The sequence below is a fragment of the Trachypithecus francoisi genome, unplaced genomic scaffold, assembly GCF_009764315.1.
Source record: "Trachypithecus francoisi isolate TF-2019V2 unplaced genomic scaffold, Tfra_2.0 Lachesis_group16, whole genome shotgun sequence".
In the NCBI taxonomy this organism is placed as follows: Eukaryota; Metazoa; Chordata; class Mammalia; order Primates; family Cercopithecidae; genus Trachypithecus; species Trachypithecus francoisi.
In genome coordinates, this window is record NW_022681461.1 from 92,447,653 (window position 1) to 92,470,149 (window position 22,497).

Consider the following 22,497-nt stretch of genomic DNA (forward strand, 5'->3'; position numbering starts at 1 on the left):
AAACCAATTCAAAGGATGGAAAGAATAATCAAAAGATCTCTCTGATGTATATACCTGTATATTCAAACAGCAGTAAAACTTCTCAGATGATTCACAAGAAAATGCTAATGATGATTACCTCTGGGGAGAAGACTCAAGTGGCTGGAGAATAGGAACAGGAGGGAGACCTGTTATTATACTCCCTTTAATACTTTAAAACTTCTATACCAAGTATATTAGCTACCCAATAAATGAATTAATTTTAATTAAAGCAAAGGGCAGTAGCCACATAAGAAAAGCACATGTTTCTGAATGGCAAATTATATCCCATGAGATTTTTGCCATCACAGGGTGGTGGTACCGTGGAAAGAACACAGACATTTGAGTCAAGCCGACCAAAGTTTTAACCCTAGTTCACCCATTTCCTAGAAACAAGTGATGCAGAAAAAGATAACTGGTTGGGAGACTTGGGAGAAAAAAAGACTCTGAGCTGCTCTTCACAATACCATGCAAAGTGGCCATTAAGAATTCATAACTTAGGCCGGGCGCGGTGGCTCAAGCCTGTAATCCCAGCACTTTGGGAGGCCGAGACGGGCGGATCACAAGGTCAGGAGATCGAGACCATCCTGGCTAACACGGTGAAACCCCGTCTCTACTAAAAGATACAAAAAACTAGCCGGGCGAGGTGGCAGGCTCCTGTAGTCCCAGCTACTCCGGAGGCTGAGGCAGGAGAATGGCGTAAACCCGAGAGGCGGAGCTTGCAGTGAGCTGAGATCCGGCCACTGCACTCCAGCCTGGGAGACAGAGCCAGACTCCGTCTCAAAAAAAAAAAAAAAAAAAAAAGAATTCATAACTTGGCCGGGCATAGTGGCTCAAGCCTGTAATCCCAGCACTTTGGGAGGCCGAGACAGGCGGATCACGAGGTCAGGAGATCGAGACCATCCTGGCTAACACGGTGAAACCCCGTCTCTACTAAAAAAATACAAAAAACTAGCCGGGCGAGGTGGCGGGCGCCTGTAGTCCCAGCTACTCCGGAGGCTGAGGCAGGAGAATGGCGTAAACCTGGGAGGCAGAGCTTGCAGTGAGCTGAGATCCGGCCACTGCACTCCAGCCTGGGCGACAGAGCAAGACTCCATCTCAAAAAAAAAAAAAAAAAGAATTCATAACTTTATCCAGCCAAAGTAAAGAAAAGAAAAAAAAAAATTCAAAACTAACAAGAAAACCAATACATTCTACAGCTTTAAATCACAAATGACTTGAGAACGCAGAATTTTAACCTAGAGGACACTGAATAAAACGCTCCAAACCCACGATATCTATTGAAGTATGATTTCACAGTATGACAAAAAATGATTGGGAAATTATGGAGCTGGACATCTCTTTTATGAGAGAGCACTGCAATTTGGATACAGCCAAAGGCCAGCTGGTGTAGGGACTGAATAGCCCACTCATAGGGTCCTAAATTTAAGAGAATAGCATACATATTATATTATGGCTTCAAGAAGTGGATGCATTTATACCCAAGGTAGCAATGTCCCAGAGGAACCTGGGCATCAGGAGAGAGTTCAATAATCTCTCAGGTCTCCCAGGATTATCTTTGGCATCTGTCCCCCAAATTTCATCGTGGGGCATTCTTTATGAAGGCTGTCAGAAGTCCTAGCAGGCCGTGCTAATGTCTTCAGAGGGCCTGCCACAGAATAGGAACATGTCATTACAAGGGGATACAAAGGACAGATTTTCTGAGTTCTGTGCCTTCAAAATTCAGTTACAGTGAGAGATTCTGGTTCTCTTTAAGGCATTATTAGGAACATGGGCTGGGCGCGGTGGCTCAAGCCTGTAATCCCAGCACTTTGGCAGGCCGAGACGGGCGGATCACGAGGTCAGGAGATCGAGACCATCCTGGCTAACACGGTGAAACCCCGTCTCTACTAAAAAATACAAAAAACTAGCCGGGCGAGGTGGCAGGCGCCTGTAGTCCCAGCTACTCGGGAGGCTGAGGCAGGAGAATGGCGTAAACCCAGGAGGCGGAGCTTGCAGTGAGCTGAGATCCGGCCACTGCACTCCCGCCTGGGCGACACAGTGAGACTGCATCTCAAAAAAAAAAAAAAAAACAGGAACATGGATTAATCTACTATACACTCTTGAATCTGTAAGACATGCAAATTCTTGACTGGGTGAGGTGGCTCACACCTGTAATCCCAGCAGTTTGGGAGGCTAAATCAGGAGGATCGCTTGAGGCCTGGAGTTTGAGACCAGCCTGAGCAACATAGTGAGACCCCCATTTCTATAAAAAAAAGAAAAGAAAAAAAAAGAATGCTAGTATTAGTTGAGAGTGCAAGGCCACAAAGCTGTCTAAGAGATACATCTCCTGACAGGCAGGGGTTATCAGCATGGTGCCTACTGTCATATGGAAAATAAGTAATACAGATACAGATTTCTAGCCAGGCTTCTTTTTTACTTGGAGCTGTGTGAGGTAGTTAGGTCTGATTGTCAGGAAGCACTGATCCTCTCAAGATGGTGTCCTCTGGCATGAAATAGTGGAGTGATAGTCCCACACTCTACATGACCAAGCTTTGACACAGTAATTGCCACTTGGGTCAGCTCCCTCTGGTCGTGGTGGGTCCAGAATAAAAGAAAGGTATCCTGGACCAAAAACAAGTGGACAACATTTCCTGTTCTACTGAAAGTCCATAAGACCCAACTAGGAAAGCAAGTCCTAGCCTCCATTGAGAGGCAGCCAACATAGCCCACAGGCCTAAAGCTAGTCTTGTTTCTGGTAGGTGTGAAAATGAGACTAAGGGAAGCACTGACAGTACCTGCCTAGAGTTTTGTTTGTGGTTGATTTTAGTTGGGGATTATACCATCATCACTTGTAGAGCAGGCAGGAACCTAATCTTTCAAGTGGGGAATACCTAGTTACACATATAGTATGACCTATTTCTCTGCCTCCCCTAACAGGTAGAATATTAGAAATAAGACAGGTAATAGAGTGGCAGTGAACAGTTTTAGATGGAGACCAAGAATGATAAGAGGCTATAAGAGGAGTATTTGAATATGGTGCACACTAGGGATATAAGTATCAGGTCTAATGGCTGAAAAGTAGTGGAAAGCATTGAAAACCTACTGCTTCCCATCTAAGAATCAACAAATATCAATGCAATGGACACTAGCACCAGGACATTTGACAGTAAGAGTTGAAAATGAGGAAGGGTAAGTAGTTTTATTAAACATGCCTCTTTTGGGTATGCTGGTAAAAGAAATTCTTTTGAAGTCTGTGGTGGTCAAATAATTTGTCACAACCCAACAACTAAGCAGTTCATTACTGGCAATGCTTCCGAATGTTTGGTCACTTGTTATTCATGATGTGACTCACATCCAACTGTTCTGAACTGATTCATTCTTCAAGAAAATTTTTAAACAATATGTTGGGTTATGCCCTGTTTTACTAATTTAAAAGAATGATTCATACTCAGGATATTTTGGTTTATGATTTGTATAGATCACTAATTATAGGCAATATTGTAACAAAACCAGTGAAACAAACCCTTAACAGATAACCAGAAAAATCTCTTTGAAACTCCAAGGTAGGCTATATCTCAAGCAAAAGTTCAAGCTATCTTTGAGATCATAATATATATAGAAATAACATAGACCCCAGAAGCTTTTTGTTTCAGACATGGTAAGTGGTTAAGGGAGGCTTTAGGGATATCATCAATAAAAGGTACATCACAACTCTAAAAGCTACTTAGAATTTTCAATGAAGGAATCACTGGCATTGCTGAACTAAACTATGTCAATCTCAACAATAAATTATCATTCAACTAAGTCTCAAATTCAGATTTAAAAAGTGAATCTATGATAACTTGCTTCTGTATTGTCAGGCTTGGGTCATTTTAAAATATTTATCCCATTTAAAATTATCATAAAATAAATGCATGTTCTTTGGAGGAAATCTGGAAAGTACAATAAAGTATAAAGAAAAAATAAAACAGGTCAGGCGTGGTGGCTCACGCCTGTAATCCCAGCACTTTGGGAGGCCAAGGCAGGTGGATCACTTGAGGTCAGGAGTTTGAGGCCAGCCTGGTCAACATGGTGAAACCCTGTCTCTACTACAAACACAAAAATTAGCCACATGTGATGGTAGGCGCCTGTAATCCCAGCTACTCAGGAGGCTGAGGCAGGAGAATCGCTTGAACCTGGGAGGCAGAGGTTGCAGTGACCTGAGATTGTGCCACTGCACTTCAGCCTGGGTGACAGAGTGAGACTCCGTCTCAAAAAAAAAAAAAGCTTACTTATAATCCTACCACTGAAAGCCATTATTAAAACTATATTTCCTTGTGGTTTTTCTATGTACATATGTATATAATTTATTTTTTAGATAACTGAGATCATCTTAATCAGGTTACGATCCTATTTTTAAAAACTGATACACATGAATATTTCCTATATCTTAAAAAATTATGTAAAAGTATACAATTCCATCATATCGAAATACCATAATTATCCATACTTCCTTTCTTTGTAATTTTTCACCATTATAAATAAAACCTATACATAAATCTTCCTTTGTACCTCTAGTTATTTTCCTTGAACACTTCCTAGAAGTAAAATCACTGAGTTAGAAAGGTTGTACTAATTTACATACCCTAGCAGTATAAGTAGTCATCTCACCAAACCGTCGTCAGATGCTAAATCACTTTTGATTCAATTCTCATTTGTAGCCAGTGATACTGTCATTAATACAGTGGGTAGGCAAAGCAGACATGTATAAAAACTGAAAAGAGCAGAAAGTTGTTGAACTTAGTAGTAGTCAGACTGTTTGGTATGGCCACATGGTGTGTTGCTACATTATTTGACAAGATATAGGTAGAAATATTATCCTTATTGAAGAGTGAAGTGTGAATACCTTAGAAAGTTTAGTATGTTTGGAAAAGGAACAGACCAGTTTATCTCTCTAGCTCAACTTCTGACCATTTAGTCTTGTAGCTAAATGTTTATATTATACTGATACCATTTGTTGCAAGATTTGTATCAAATATGCAAATCAGATTGCACAGCCTCAGAACAGCTCTATAAATTGAGGGGCAATAAGACCTGCAAAAGTAAACATGATGTACTGAGGCTCAAGCATGCAAAAAGCCGCATGCATCTCTTGGTATCTGCTACCAACTCCCAGCTGAGGCCATATCTGAAGAACATATCCTAAAAGAAAGTATATCCACCTTCTAATGTGAATATATAAAATCTAACCTACCAAAAGGAAGGAAAGTAATGGGAATTTGTGGTGGTAGTAAGAATGATTTTAACAGAGATGCAAAGGCAATTTAAGCGGGGGCAGGGGGGTGTCTGTTTTTTGTTTTTTGTTTTTTTTTGAGACGGAGTCTTACTCTGTCACCCAGGTGGAGTGCAGTGGCATGATCTCAGCTCACCAAAACCTCCACCTCCCAGGTTCAAGTGATTCTCTTGTCTCAGCCTCTTGAGCAGCTGGGATTACAGGCGCCTGCCACCACACCCAGCTAACTTTTGTATTTTTACTAGAGATGGGGTTTCACCATGTTGGCCAGGATGGTCTCCATCTCCTGACCTCGTGATTCACCCGCCTCGGCCTCCCAAAGTGCTGGGATTACAGGCGTGAGCCACCGCGCCCGGCCAAAAATGCCTTTTTAACACATGGTCTTAGAACAACTGGAAATCCACATGCAAAAAGATGATCTTCACTCAAATCATACCACATACAAATGCAATGTGTGAACCTTGATTAACTTCTACAATGGTACAAAAGGGACAAGAAAGTTTGCGGGAAAACTGGGGATACTTGAATATAGGACAGATACCAATGACACGAAATTTTGTTAAATTCTTGGTGTGTTGGTGGTTTTGTAATCTTATGTGAGTTTATATTCTAAGATTAAAAAAAAAACTTTCAAGAATCTTAAAGACTGTTGTCTTATTGTTGGTAATAGCACTGGGTATATTAATCCTAAAATTTGCTTGTGTACATTACAGGACACAGCAAATGAATAAATAATTTGGTGTTCTTGGGCATAGAGATTCTCATTGGAAGATATATATGTATGTGTGTGTGTATATACGTGTGTGTATATATGTGTGTATATATGTGCATAATATACACACACACACGTATATATATATTTATAAGAGAGAAAGAGAGCATGAGAGAGAGAGAGAGAGAGAGAATGAAAAAAGACCAGGAAAACCTTGTGATAAGGGTGTTAATTGGTGATACCAGTATGAACATAGTGTGTTTCCTAGTTCCATCCAAAGAGCCAAGAAGCAAGAGCCCTCCTGTAGCAACGAGCAAAACTAGTGCCAAGATCTTGATTTCTAAATACCATTCCCCACTGAAAATAACCAGGCTCATTGGAGAAACGACTTATTCTAGGACTGAGGAGGCAAAGTACAAGATGAACTTGGAATATTTTGTACTAAGGAAGGAAGGAAGTGGTCAATGAACGATAGGGCCATGTCAAAATGACACAGGATCCAGTTAAAAGGAACACTCACAGGTCAAATTCAGGACAATTTGAGCATCAAAGAAAATGGCAGAACAGAATTACAAAACACTGGGTAAAAAAAAAATCACGTGTCCATAGTGATACTCACTTTAAAAGAGGGGTAGGGAGTATGAGAAGAACAAAAGCTCTTCTTTACAAAAGACTGACAACTACTCAGTATAATAAAAGTGCGACGCAATAAGAAATAAATATTTGGTCTCTGACCCCAGTTCTTGGCACACAGCTTCTAAAACCCTTTTAACTCCTTGATAGGGATAAGAAGACTGTCTTTTGTTATTCATAATAAGCCCCTTTCAATCATAACTGAGTTAGTGCTAATGTGATAACTCTTGGAGGACTGAGGCTAGTTGCCACAAGAACCAACTTTGTGATTAGAGGGTTAGAACTTTCAGTCCCACCCCACTAACTCCAGGGAGAAAAGAGGGGCTGAAGGTTGAGCTAATTAATCACCAATGATCAATGATTTAACCAATCATACTTACATAATGATGTGTCCATAAAAACCCCAGTCAAAGGGGTTTAGAGAGTTTCCATACTGGTGAACAAAAATGCACCCACAAGCAGGGAGAGTAGTGCACCCAAAACTCCACAGGGACAGAAGCTCCTGTGCTCAGACCCTTCCAGACTTCCCCCAGTGTATCTCTTCATCTGGCTATTTGTTTGTATCCTTTAAAATATCCTTTTAATCAATCGGTAATACCAAATTAACTGTTTGCCTGGGTTCTGTGAGCCATTCTAGCAAATTATCAAACGTGAGGAGGGGTTTGTGGGAACTCCAGTTTATAGCCAGTTGGTCAGAAGTTCAGGCAGTAACCTGGGATGCATGATTGGTGCCTAAAGTGTGGGGCAGTCTTGTGGGACTGAGCCCTTAATCTGTAGGGTCTCCACTAACTCATCTCTAGTGTCAGAATTAAGTCATGGGACACTCAGTTGATGTCAGCAGAGAATTGCTTGGTATGGAAAACATACTTGGTGTCAGAATTGTGCAAAACCGTTTTTTCCTTTTAAAAAGGAATGACAGAATTAGAAAATCATCATTTTGCAATCATAGTGTAATAATAAATTTAGGCAATGATCATAATACATCCTAAAACTAATGCATGGAAGTTTGTTTAAATAAAAGCAGTGTACACACAGTCTCAAAGTATCACTGCCACTATAGGACATACGATATGTGTAACTAGGTATTCCCCACTTGAAAGATTAGGTTCCTGCCAGATTATATCAGCCAGAGAGGCAACAATCACCAACAAAGAGATCAATGTCTCCTAGGAAAACTAATGTTATCACTCTTAGAACACATCTTCATCCTTCAGTCTCAACGTAAGTCTTGCCCCTGTCCCATGAAGACTGCGCTGAATACTGACACAGCATGTGAATAAGACACTGCAGTGTTTCTGCACATGTAACCCAGAACTTAAAGTATAATAATAATTTTGAAAAAGACACTGCAGTGAAGTGACTGCCCATGGCATGGATATGCCTTTGTGAACTGGCATTCATCAACACAGTCCAGGTCTCCTCCAGTCCTTAGTCACTAGACACAGAGAACACTTCTGAGAGAGACCTCTCTTATTCCTGCCCAAGTGGTTCCAATAGGACCAGAGGCTCACTTTCCCACTTCTAGAAAGCCCAAGACTCATTTTCGAGCAGGTGCAACTTGGAGCATAGGAATCTCTTTGTGATGGTCCATCTGCCTAAGACACAACACCTAGCCATCCCCTCTTTGACTCCTGCTGCTTCACCAGTGCCCTAACACAGAAAGTAGACACAAGATCCCAATGTATCTACCCTGGTCACTTACTTACTTTCTTTCCTCATTATCCTTGCATTTCTCTCTCCTCCCATTCAAGTCAAAAGAAGCTCTTCTTAGTTACAAATTGGGAGAGTCAGGTGAAACTCTGTTCCCTCGCATAACAGTTGTCCAGAACATTTTGTATATTCTCCTAAAATCTTAGGCTTTGGGAAGTTAAAACTACAAAGATCATTTCTTCTGCTCTCTGCCTTTCCTGTCTTTCAAGAAATGGGCACAAGTCAGCCTAAATGCTAGAACTGGTAATAATATGGGGGATAGAAAACAAATGGACATAATAAATCACAATAATTACCCTACAACATTTTAAAATAAATATATCACAGTTAACAAACGAGACAAAAACTTCACAGAATAAAAGTGAGTGCAGAATGTTGTTACTGAATGTTAAAAGAGAAAGGTTTGGCTTGAGACAAAATATTCGGGAAAAGCAGATAGTCTGCCTCAATACTTTTAAAGAATCCCATCACCTTTAAGAGTATATACAAATAACTGGGGATAGAGTCACTCCTTTCTTCAATTTTTTAACTTATTTATTTTTAAATAGAGACGGGGTCTCGCGATGTCGCCCAGGCTGGTTTCAAACTCCTGGCCTCAAGTGATTCTCCTGCCTTGGCCTCCCAAAGTGCTGGGATTACAGGCATGAGCCACCACTTCCAGCCAGAGTAACTCTTGTATCAAAGGGAGAGTTTCTTTAGAGCAGTAGCCCAGTGATTTCTGAAAATACTTTGGAAACATCTTATAAATGGCTGCAGAGGATTGATCCTAACACACTGGGTAGTGGAGGGGCCATCCATGTGAAGGAATCTGAGGACTAGGAAGCAATAGAATCACATGATGCTACAGCTAGAAAAGTCCTAGAGATCATCTAGAACACCGCCTCCATTTATTACTTCAAGAAACTGAAGTTGACAGTGGGATGACTTCTAAAGTCAGAGACAGCAGCAAACCCAGGTTAAGAACAAGGACTCAACTGGGCTTGGTGGCTCAATGCCTATAATCCCAGCACTTCTGGAGACCAAGGCAGGCAGATCACTTAAGGTCAGGAGTTCAAGACCAGCCTGGCCAACAAAAATACAAAAATGAGCCCGGTGTGGTGACACATGACTGTAGTCCCAGGTACTCAGAGGCTGAGGCAGGAGAATCACTTGAACCAGGGAGACGGAGGTTGCAGCGAGCCAAGATTGCGCCACAGTACTCCAGCCTGGGTGACAGAGTGAGAGAGACTTCATCTCAAAAAAAAAAAAAAGAAAAAGAATGAACAAGGACTCAATTACTTTTCTTAATAATAACTTTGTTTTTAATTGTAGAGATGGGGGTCTCACTCTGTTGCTTGGACTAGTCTTGAACTTCAGCCTTAAGCCATCCTCCCGCTGCAGCCTCCCGAAATGCTGAAATTACAAGCATGAGCCACTGTGCCTGGTCAAAAATAACTTTCAACTATTAAGAAAAATTTAAGGCCATAATCCCATATCCTAGAGACAAATTTGGTTAATATTTTGATAATTATTCTCCTAATAATTTTTCTTATATTGTATAGATGCATTTACATAAGTGTATACATGTGCTCAGGCTGCCATAACAAAATAACACAGGCTGGGAGCTTAAACAACAGCAATTTATTTTCTCACAGTCTGAGGCTGGAAAGCCCAAGGTCAATATTCCCACAAGGTTTGGTTTCGGTGAACATCTCTTCCTGGCTTGCAGATGGTCACCTTTTTGCTGTGTCCTCACATGGTGGAGAGAGCAAGTTCTGGTGTCTCTTCTTCTTAAATGGGCCCCGGCCCTATCAGATTAGGGCTCCACCCTAATGACCTCATTTAACCTTTATCACCTCCCAAGTCCTATGTCCAAATACAGTCAAATTGGGAATTAGGGCTTCAGCATATGAATTTGGAGGGGACACAATCAAGTTCATAAAATTCTGCCCTAGCCTCCCATAATTCATGTCTTTATCACACGCAAGATACATTCATTCCATCCCAACAGCCCCAAAAGTCTTAACTTGTTCAATTTCCACTTCAAAGTCTAAAGTCCCAAGTCTTATCTAATTATCATCTAAATAAGACTTGAGTGATCCTGAGTAAAGAGTCATCCTAAAGCAAAATGCCTTTCCAGCTATGAACCTGTGAAACCAGACAAGTTATGTGCTTCCAAAATACAATGGTAGGGCAGACATAGGCTAGACATTCCCATCCTAAAAGAGAGAAACAGGGAAGAAAGGAAGGGGTGACAGGTCCTAAGCAAGTTCAAAGCCTACCAAAGTGAATTCCATTAGATCTAAGACTCAAGAATAATTATCTTTGGCTTGATATATCTATCTCCTTGGCTTTTCAGGAGCTGCCTCACTGTGACAGGCCTGCCCTCTTACTTAATGAAGTAAATGACCTTGCCCCCAGGTCCGTGGTGAGGGTGGCAGCCCTGATGACCTCTGTCACTTTGAGGGTAATTCTTTCCTTTCCCTGGAAAACAGCACAGATTCACAGTCAAATAGCTCTATGGTCCAGTCTTTTAGAACCTAAGAAGTCCAACAGTCTTCCTTCACTCATTTCTCTCCTCTTGCATTTTACCATAAGCAGTAAGGGAGAGCCACATCACATCTTCAAAACATTGCTTAGAAATTTCTCCTGCTAGATATGCAATTTAATTGCTCTCAGGTTCTACCTTCTACAAAACACTAGAACACAAGTCAGCCAAGTTCTTTGCCACCTTATAACAAGGATCATCCTTCTTCCAGTTATTTCCTTCTGAGACCTCACAAAAATTGCCCTTAAAATCTACACTCATACCAACATACTGATCATGATTAATTATACATTTTCTAAGGTGGAAGTTTTCTCTGTAGCTCTCCTCTTTTAAAAAAAATCTTTCTAAGAAAAATCTTTCTAAGATTTCTGCCCTCACCAGAATCACCTTTCATGCCCATATTTCTAACAATAACCCCTTTATGGAAATCTCAGTTTTTTCTAGCATGCACCTCAAAACTCTTCCAGCCTCTACCCATCACCCAGTTCCAAAGCTACTTGCGAATTTTTTGGTATTTGTTTCACCAACGATCCATCTTTTAGTACCAAAATCTGCAGTAGTCTTCTTGGATTGCCTTAACAAAATACCTTAGACTGGGTATCTTAAGCAACAGAAATTTATTTCTCACAGTTCTGGAGGCTAGAAAGTCCAAGATCAAGGGGCCAGCTGATTCAATTCCTGGTGAGGGCTTTCTTCCTGGCCTACAGATGGCTACCTTCTTACTGTATCCTCACTTGGTAGGGACAGAGTTCTGCTATCTCTTCTTCTTATGAGGGCACCAGCCCTATCAGATTATGACCTCACTTAACCTTTATCACCTCCTCACAGGCCATATCTCCAAATATAATAATATTGGGGGTTAAGGCTTCAATGTATGAATGGGGGATAGACACAATTAAGTTCATAGCAATGAGTCTTAAATTGCTTATGTATATATATGCATATATACACACACACTGAGGGTTTTAAGTTGACCCTTAAACAACATAAGCTTGAACTACATGGGTCCTCTTACGGATCTTTTTCAATGAGACACAGACAGAAAATGCAGGATGTGAAACCCACATATACAGTGGGCCAAGTTTTCATATAGGTGGGTTCCTAAGGGCCAAGTGAGGAACTTGATTATGCACAGATTTTGGTACACGCAGGGGTCCTGGAACCAATCTCCCAAGTATACTGAGGGATAACTGTAACATTTTTTTTTTTTTACCAAGTTTCACGAAAGTGTTCCTATTATTCAAAGCATGATTTTTAATAAATGCATAATATTCTACCTTAATGACTATTACTTTTTACTGCTGTTTAACTATTAAGTCATTTTCAAATTTTGTTACTTAAATAATTCTGCAGTGAACACCTTTGTACATATATCTTTGTCTGCTGTGATGACTGAGGATAAATTTCCAGAAATTCAGCTGCTGAGTCAAAGTCGATTACTATTCAAAGACTTGGTATATATTGATAAACTGCTTCCCAGAAACCTGTAAGAATGTATACCCCCATCTGAACACAGATTATAATTAGAATAAACTTTTTTTATAAACAAAAAAAGATCTATATCATAAATGACCAAAAAGGCACAGATTTTTTTTTTTTTTTTGGTGAAACAGAATCTCTGTTACCCAGGCTGGGGTGCAGTGGCATGATCACGGCTCACTGCAGCCTCCATCTCCCCAGGCTCAGGTGATCCTCCTGGCTCTGTCTCCCAAGTAGCTGGGACTACAGGTATGCAACACCATGCCTGGCTAATTTTTGTATTTTTTTGTAGATATGAGGTTTTGCCATTTTGCCCGGGTTGGTCTAGAACTCCTGGGCTCAAGTGATCCACCCATCTCCACCTTGCAGAGTCCTAGGATTACAGGAGTGAGCCACAGTGCCTGACCAGATTTTTTTATTATTATATTAAAGATTTGGCCAGGCGTAGTGGCTCATGTCTGTAATCCTACCACTTTTTGAGCCTGAAGTGGGCAGATCACTGGAGGTCAGGAGTTCAAGAACAGCCTGGCCAACATAGTGAAACCCTGTCTCTACTAAAAATACAAAAAAACTTAGCTGGGAGTGGTGGCATGGCCTGTAGTCCCAGCTACTTGGGAGGCTGAGGCAGGAGAATTGCTTGAACCCAGTAGGCAAAGCTTAAAATGAGCCAAGATCATGACACTGCACTCCAGCCTGGATGATGGAGCAAGACTCCTTCTCAAGAAAGGAAAGAAAGAAAAAAGAGAAAAGAGAAAAGTGAAAACAGAAAAGGATAGGAAAAGGAAAGGAGAGGAAAAAAGGAAAAGGAAGGGAAAGGAAAGGAAAGAAGGAAGGAAAGAGAGAGGAGAGAAAGAAAAGAACAAAGAAAAGAAAAGAAGGAAGAAGAAAAGAAGGTAGGTTAAAGAGGACAATAAATGAAATGTACGGTTATTGATTAGATCATGGCAGGGGAGGGTTATAAAAGTATATCAAAGAGATATCTGCGCTCCTATGTTTGTTGCAGCACTGTTCACAACAGGCAAGATTTGGAAGCAGCCTAAGCTTCCATCAGCAGATGAATGGAAAAGGAAAATGTGGTACATAAACACAATGGAGTACTATTTATCCGTAAGAAAAAAAAAAGATGAGATCCTGTCATTTGCAACAATATGGATGGAACTGGAGGACATTATGTTGAATGAAATAAGCCAGGCAGAGAAAGACAAACTTCACATGTTCTCACTCATTCGTGGGAGCTAAAAATTAAAACAATTGAATTCGTGGAGACAGAGAATAAAAGGATAATTACCAGAGGCTGGGAAGGGGAGTTAGGGGTGGGAGGAGATTAGGGATGGTTAATGGGTACAAAAATATAGTTACCTAGAATGAGTAAGATCTAGTATTTGCTAGCACAATAGGGTGACTATGGTCAACAATAATTTATTACACATTTTTAAATAACTAAAAGAGTATAACTGGAATATCTGTAACACAAAGAAATGATAAATGCTTGAGGTGATGGATACTCCATTCACCTCGATGTGATTATTACGCATTGTACGCCTGTATCAAAATACTCATGTATTCCATAAATACCTACTAGGTACCCATAAAAATTAAAAATTAAATAAAATTTTTTAAAATATAAAAAAAAGCTTTCAAAATATTTTGGGGGACAATTAGGGAGTTCTTAATATAGACTGTATTATAGACAATATTACTGTATCAGTCTTAAATTTCTTGATTGTGATCATGGTATTTCAGTTATGTTGACTTTCCTAGCTCTTAGCAGAAACATGCTGATGTGTTATAGCGTGTGCAGCTTATATTCAAATGATTCATAAAATACTTGTATTTTTGTGTATGTATGTATGGAGACAGAGACTGAGCAACATGAGAGAAAAATAAGAGGGGGATGAGGGAAAGAGCAAATCTGGTAAAATGCTTGTCACTAAACCTAGTAAAGGGTAATGAGTGCTCTTGGTACTGTTCTTTCAACTTTTCTAAGAGGTTTTATTTCTCAAAATAAAAATATATGAGGAAGCAGGCAAAAGACAAGAATGGCTTATTCAAAGAAAAATAACATAGCCTATAAACACATGAAAAATGTATGAGAATAAAGTTGCTTGATTATTTAAGGTTTTTTATTTCCTCCTGCCCTCTTGGCATTTGCGCTTTAATCACTTCAATTGCATTTCATCAATGGGATCTGGAAGGAGTAGGAAGTGAAATCTCAATCATTATATTTTGCTTCTCATTAGCAGTCCTAGAAAAAGGTTTAAAAGATTAAATCAATCAAAATGAACTCATTACAATGAGTTTTGAAAAGGACCTGTAAACCTGGTTTTCAATTCAGATTCTTCTGACCTATGACCTTAAATGTTCGGCCCTAAATAGCAAAAAACAAAAGTTAGTAATAAATCATATGAAAAATAGGTTTTCTTTAAATAAAGAAAAAAAAATGTTCACCTCTACCATTGGCCTTTACTTTTATCAGGAAAGTGGGCCTATAGAATGTACCAAATTGAAGGCAACCAACGGATTCACAAACCATGGACAGAGGTTTTCCTTTTCAGAAACAATATGAAGGAAGCAATATAACACAGTGGTTCACACAGAGGTAGGGGCTACTAAGTCAGGTTTTCTGTGTTTGAATATTTACTTCACCAGTTACTAGCTATGTGATTTGTGGCAAATTACTCAATCTATTTATGCTTCAGTTTCCTGATCTCAAAAATGGGAACAGTAAAATCTGTCTTAGGGGTGTTGTGAAGTTTAAAAAAGTTAGAATACTTAAGGTCTCAGAATGGCATCTGGCATACTGTAAGACCTCAATAGTGTTAGCTGCTATGATTTGTTTGTTTTGAAACATGGTCTTGCTCTGTTGGCCAGGCTGCAGTGCAGTGGCACAATCATGGCTCACTACAGCCTTGATTTCCCAGGCTCAAGTCATCCTCCCACCTCAGCCTCCCAAGTATCTGGAACTACAAGCACGTGCCACCACACCTGGTTAATTTTTTTTTTTTTTCCTGTAGAAATGAGATCTCAGTATGATGCCAAGGCTGGTCTCAAACTCCTGGGCTCAAGCAATCCTCCTGCCTCAGCCTCCCAAAGTGCTGGGAACCATGCCTAGACTATAGTTCTTATTATTGCTAATATTACAACAACAAATGATACAATCATTACCATCATCTTCAACTTATAGTTGATGAAGTTTGGCATGAGATTCAGAAAAAACAGAGTAACATAAAAGTATCACAATCCCCCCCCACACACACACACTCCCCTACACACCCGTACACACATCACAGGTTGGAAAAGTGAAATAGATCAGACTCTAAGTCAGTCCTTTAGTGTCCCAAGCTGTTTTGAGGGAAACTGAGGAGAAGGTAACAATATACCAAAAATGTATGGCTCATTTCAAGAAGTAATCTGTGTGATCTTAACAAATCAATCTCAGGAGAAATAAGTCAATCATTTATCAAATTTTATTGAGGTGTACTATGCGTCAGGTGTTGAGTCAAATGTAAAGAACAGAAAATGGAACAATGTCTGTGTCTTTTAAAACTTGGTGTTCATGTCAAAGAAATATACATATGTCATATGATGGATGTGCACACGGAACAGTGGAAGCACACAGGAGAGACCTAAGTTAGACTTGGGGGAAGCAGAAAACAGCACAAAGATTACCCAGAGTGATGATATTTAAGCTGAGCCTTAAAGAATAATAACAGGTAAACAGGGATAGAGGGGGTCAAATCATTCCTTCAGGGGTAGAAGCTAGCAAATGTAGAAAAAAAGATGAGCCCTACTCCCCTGCCTATAGCCATACAAAACCAAAAAACTTCTCTCTAAAGCTAAAAGACAGATCGCCATCAGAGGAAGGCACCTGAACAGATGTGCTTCAGGAATATCTTCTGCTTACACACATGACATCCCCACCCTCCCCAGCTCAGAATAACCCATATTCGGAGAAGCAAAAGAAAGCTACAATTAAGAGATTTGTAGACAAGTTTCTCACTTACAACACTGGGCGGCAGCAGTGGGCAATGGCTTCCTCTGGCTTTCTTCTTGACTAGAATACTAGAAGCAGAAAGGAGAAAATAAATAAATAAATACAATCAGAAGCCCAAGTAAAGAGAGGGAAAAAATCACAGCTACCTATAAAAAAGTTTAGTGTTTGGAGACAAAATTTTTATTGAACAGAAACAGAACATCCTGCTCCTATTTTCTCTGTGTGATCCTGACATATAGGCCAGACTATCGGTTATGGCCCTGGCCAAGTGAGACAGGCTAAATACAGCAGGATAATGAAGAACTGTCCTGACCAAGGGCACCTGGGCACCCACTCAGCTCTGCCAGGCAGCTGTAGAAGGTTTGGTCTTAGAATCCTTAGAATATTTCACAGTCCTCTGAGTTTTCCTAGAGCTAATGTTTAGGAGATTTCCCTATTCAGGTGATGCAAGTGACAACCTATCTGGGGTTATTTTCTCATTTTTAAGTAATAGTGCTTCTTTGCTCATAAGGTCACATGGGAAATAAGTGGAACTGCTTACCTAAGCATGTGGTGCAATATCTGGTATCTACAAGAGTTCCTCTCCCACTAGCACTGTAACCTCTGCCATCCCACTCACCACGACCACCCCAAAAACAAGTACACGGTACTGAAGACATAAGAAAATGTTCCATAAAAGGAAAAGAATTATGTCCAAATCTTGAGGATGGGCCCAATTTAGAAGGCAAAACAGAAAAAGAAAGGCACAAACAAATCAACAGAGTCTGGAAGACAGTGAGGACAGTCTGGTTCAGAGTCCATTGGAGAATTAGAAAAATATATCTTTGGCCGGGCACAGTGGCTCATGCCTGTCATCCCAGCATTTTGGAAGGCCGAGGCAGGTGGACCACCTGAGGTCGGGAGTTCGAGGCCAGCCTGACCGACATGAAGAAACCCCGTCTCTACTAAAAATACAAAATTAGCCGGGCATGGCGGCTCAGGCCTGCTATCCCAGCTCCTTGGGAGGCTGACGCAGGAGAGTCGCTGGAACCTGGCAAGCGGAGGTTGCGGTGAGCCGAGATCGTGCCATTGCAGTCCAGCTTGGGCAGCAAGAGCGAAACTCTGTCCCAGAAAACAAAAGAAAAGAAAATGTATCTTGGCCAGCAACTTGCAAACACAAGATTTGGAGTTCTCATCCTGACCTGGTCACTTATTCATAAGCTATGAGATCTGAGGCAAGTCAGAGCTTATCTAAAACTGCCAATGAATGAGTTACTTATTAACTCAACAAATATTGATTGAGTATCCACTATGTACAAAGCCTTGTTCTAGGCACTGGGAAAAGAGAATTTGTAAATCATGGTAAGAATTCGAACTTTTCTAGTGTGCTGAGAAGCCCTTTTGGGTTTTAAGCATGAGAGGATTATGATTTGATTACACTTTTAAAAGATCTGGCTGCTGTATGAGATGAACTTTAGGGAACACTAGGGGAAATAGAGTAATTATTGCAACAATCCAGACAAAAGTTAATGGTGTTGTATAAAACATTATGAGTATCAGTAGTTAAGAGCATTTCAAATGGTTGGGATCCAAAATACAAAACACTTTTTGTATATAAATACACTTTATAAGCAATAAAGTATGGTACAAATGTCAGAGGTAGATACTGTTATTACTAATTTCCATGGAGAATAAGAAAAGTCAAGCACAGTGTAAACAATATGATAGCACTAGCAAAACTGCCAATCACAAAAATGTTCAAAACATCTTTTTTTAGACAGATTCTCGCTCTTTCGCCCAGGCTGGAGCGCTGTGGAGTTATTTCGGCTCACTGCAACCTTCGCCTCCCGGGTTCAAGCAATTCTCGTGCCTCAGCCTCCCGAGTAGCTGGGATTACAGGTGTGAGCCACCACACATGGCTAATTTTTGTATTTTTAGTAGAGATGTGGTTTCACCATGTTGGCCAGGCTGGTTTTGAACTCCTGACCTCAGGTGATCCGCCTGCTTCGGCCTCCCAAAGTGCTGGGATTACAGGTGTGAACCACTGCGCCCAGCCAAGTTCAAAACATCTTGAAGGTCAAACATCCACTCCAAAGTAATAAAAGGACTTGGTTATAATAGCCACTACAAATAATTATGATTTTTATAAACAGTACATAGACATAACCATGAGGAATCCCAAAATTTTAAGTATTAAGAAGAATTCAGACCTAAGAGATCAGAGTAGACATTTTCAGAAGCTATATTTAATGAATCTGTTCCAGGTCCAAAACAGAAAGCTTAAGTCCAACTAGAGTATAATTAATAATGTTAAGATGGCTAAGAAAAAAGCTACAAAATCTATCCACAAAAAACAGACAAGGATAGTAGAAGAAAGGAAAATTACAGGCCAATTTCAATTATGAATATAGAGACAAAAATCCTAATTAAGAGATTACGAGGCCAAACCTGTCATATAAGTGTGTAATATTCATATGTGAATATGTATGTATATGTGTGCATACATATGTATGTTAGCATATAAATGTATATATATCCTGTCCAGATGGATATTAAATGCTAAGCCAGTTCAATATCTGAAAATCTACTCATGTAATTCACCATATTAAACAGATCAAAGGAGAAAAACTATGTGATCTAATAGATGCAGAAAAAGATTGGATAAAACCCCATACTTTTTCGTGACAAAAATGCTTAGAGAATAAAAAAGAAAATAGAATTTCCTTAATCTGATAAAGAGTATCTACCAAAATCAATGGCAAACGGCATACTTTAAAACTTATAAAGCAGTCCCCTTACAGTCAGAAGATGGACAAGGCTCTCCAGTCTTACAATGTTAAAAATTATACTAGATGTCTTAGTCACTGAATGTTTTAAATAAAAGGTCATGAGAAACAAGAAAAGTCTGAGAAAATATCACAACCAAGAGAAGCCTAAGGAGACATGACAACTAAGTGTAAAGCAATATCCTGGATGAGATCCAATAACAAAAACAAAAAAGATACAAGGTAAAAACTAAGGAAATCTGAATAAACTATGGAATTTTAGCTATTTTTTAGCTAACAATAAAACAAATAAAAAATTCTCTTTAGCTAATAATAATGTATCAATATTAGTTCATTAACTGTAACAAATGTATCATACTAATGAAACTGCCTTTGCAAAAATCATAACTAAGGAAAGTATGACAGAGAAAGAAATCAGACCTAACCAGTTTCATCTTGCTTCTAATCTTTAAGCTGTCCTTGTTCATTCCTGGGCACAGGCTGAACTAACTTGATAATAGCCCTTTTCCAAAAAGAACCCCTTCTTGCCTGGGGACCACTCTGCCTTTGCAGGACTAACAAATTAGCTACAAGATTAGAAATCACTTTAGGGGTCATGCAGCCTCTGGCTCCAAGAGTGTCCAAGAGTCTGAACCTCCCCAAATTGCTCCTGGGAATAACATCACTATTATAAAACCTAAGATCAGTGCTTGGGATATCTTGCAAACCCTGCACTAGATGGATCAGCTGACACCAGCCGTCTGGCCTAACCAGTTCTGCCATCCCACCCAGGAACAGAAGACAGCAAGAAAAACTCACTTCTACCTGCTATCATTCCATCTCCAACCGAACCAATCAGCATTCCCCACTTCCCAAACCCCTACCTGCCAAATTATCTTTAAAAACTCTGATGCCCAAATGCCCCAGGAGACTGATTTGAGTAATAATAAAACTCTCCTGCACAGCTGGCTCTGAGTGAATTACTCTTTCTCCACTGCATCTTCCCTGTCTTCATAAATCAGTTCTGTCTAGGCAGCACATAAGGTGAACCCGCTAGGCAGTTACACTAATTTAAGATGTTAATAGTAAGGGAAACTATAAGATGGGGTTGGGGAAGGGGATGAATATCTGCTCAACATTTCTGTAAATCTAAAATGTCTAAAAAATGAAGTCTGTTAATAAAAATATATGTATAAACAGGCCTGGCACAATGGCTCATACCTGTAATCCCAGCACTTTGGGAGGTCAAGGTGGGCAGATCACCTGAGGTCAGGAGTTCAAGACCAGCCTGGTCAACATGGTGAAACCCCATCTCTATTGAAAATACAAAAATTAGCCAGGCATGGTAGCACATGCCTGTAGCCCTAGCTACTTGGGAGGCTGAGGCAGGAGAATCACTTGAGCCCAGGAAGTGGAGACCGCAGTGAGCCAAGATCGTGCCACTGCACTCCAGCCTGGGTAAAAGAGTAAGAATCTAAGAAAAAAATATATTTTTTAAATATATTTATATAAAATGTATAAACAATCCAAACACGTAGAAACATAAAGTGTAATGACTGGAAGGAGAATAAAAACTAACTTAAAGATGCAAAACCTAGTTACATAGAAAATCTAAGGGAATCTCTAAACTATTAGAACTATTAGGGGTTGATGAGTAAGATCAATACTTTAAAAAGATGAGTAGCAAAGCATTTACTTATAATAGTAATGTGATAACCAACTAGATAGTGTAATTTTTAGAATGTACCATTTGCAACAATTAGGAAAAAAAAATCTACTAGTATAACACTTACGTGGAGAAAAAATATCTTCCCCCTGCTATAGTCTGAAAACTTGTATCCCACCACCCCTGCCCCCACCAAAAATTAACCTGTGTGATGATACTAGGAGGTAGGGCCTTTGGGAGATGATTAGGTCATGAGGGTGGAGCCTTCATGAATGGCATAAGCACCCTTATAAAAGAGGCTCCAGAGAGCATGCTTCCATCACATGAGAATACAGCAAGGTGCTGTCTATGAACCAGGAAATGGGCCCTCATCGGACAATGAATGTGCTAGTGCCTTGATCTTGGACTTCCCAGTCTCCAGAACTATAAGAAATAAGTCTCTGTTGTTTATAACCTATCCAGTTTGCATTTTTATAGCAATCCAAATAGACTAAGACATCCCCTATAGCACTTCTCAGCTTCTAATACCCAACTATATTTATTATATTTCTTGCTTACTTGTCTGATTCTACCTATGTGATCCATGAGGGCAGGGATCTTCAACTTCTGATGTATATTAAACACAGAATAGTGCATGGTACACGGTGCTTAATAATTGGTTTGGTGAATGAATAAATCTCACCAATTAACAGGGAAATACAAATTAAAACAATTTCTATACTCATTAGATTAACAAAAATTTAAAATCTGATAACATCAAGTATCAGTAAGGAAACAGTGAAACAGGAAAAGGGTAAATGTAAATTGGTACAATCACTTTAGAGAGCAATTAAGTAATATCTAGTAAGGTTGAACAGAGCATATCCTACAACCAAGCAACTATCCTTCCAGGTATATACCCAGAGACTCTCTCAGATATAAGCATAGCGAAACAGGTTCATAAATGTTCACTGCAGCATGCATTTATAACAGTGAAAACCTAATTGCCCATGAGTAGGAAAAGTAATACAATGTGGTACAATCCAACTCTGTAAAGTGGTAGATGCCTAAGTCAGTCTTGATTAGCGCTCCTAGGCCCATGAGGTATATGGGAAATGTTATACACTGTAGAATAAAAAAGTTAGACTCTATATTGTATTTTAAAAATGATTTTGCAGCAAGTGTGATGAAATCTTAATAATTATTGAATCTTAGGGATGGGTATACACATGGGTTTCCTTTTATTTTTCCTATATTTGTATGTATACTTAAATGTTTTCCATAATAAAAATAGAAAAAGAGAAGAGACAGAAGCCAACTTGAAGAAACTCCCATTGACCAAAGATGAGATCATTTTAGTATCAAAAACAATGTCCAGCCTGGGCAACATAGTAAGACCCCATCTCCACAAAAAATTTAAAAACTAGCTAGGTGTTTTTAAACCTGAGTCTCCTGTAGTCTCTGCTACTTGGGAGGCTGAACTGGGAGGATCACTTGAACCTAGAAATTTGAGGATGTAGTTAGCTATGATTGTGCCACTGCACCCCAGCCTGCACAACAGAGCAAGACCCTGTCTCCAAAAAAGAATGATTGCAATGGGTCGAAATACATGATCAAATATACCCAAATTTATAAATACATAGTAATATTCCACTTAAAAAAGAAAACAGCTTACTGGTCACCTTGAGAAGTTACTGAGGTGAAAGTTTATTTTTCTAAAAATAGATAAGAGAATGTTTTTCTTATAAAGACTGTATTTCAGTGAACCAAATAGCTGGTAA

The 22,497-nt window shown here is 39.6% G+C and overlaps 1 protein-coding gene across 4 annotated transcripts in view; it reads right to left on the reverse strand.

Annotated features, from left to right (window-relative positions):
- Positions 1 to 22,497, reverse strand: part of UNC13B (unc-13 homolog B) — a 173,616-nt gene that overhangs the window by 132,436 nt on the left and 18,683 nt on the right. For all 4 annotated transcript variants that reach the window (XM_033238183.1, XM_033238185.1, XM_033238186.1 and 1 more), the window contains exon 6: positions 16,338 to 16,395. In XM_033238183.1, the coding sequence (XP_033094074.1) occupies positions 16,338 to 16,395 (58 nt within the window). The remainder of the gene's footprint in view (positions 1 to 16,337; positions 16,396 to 22,497) is intronic.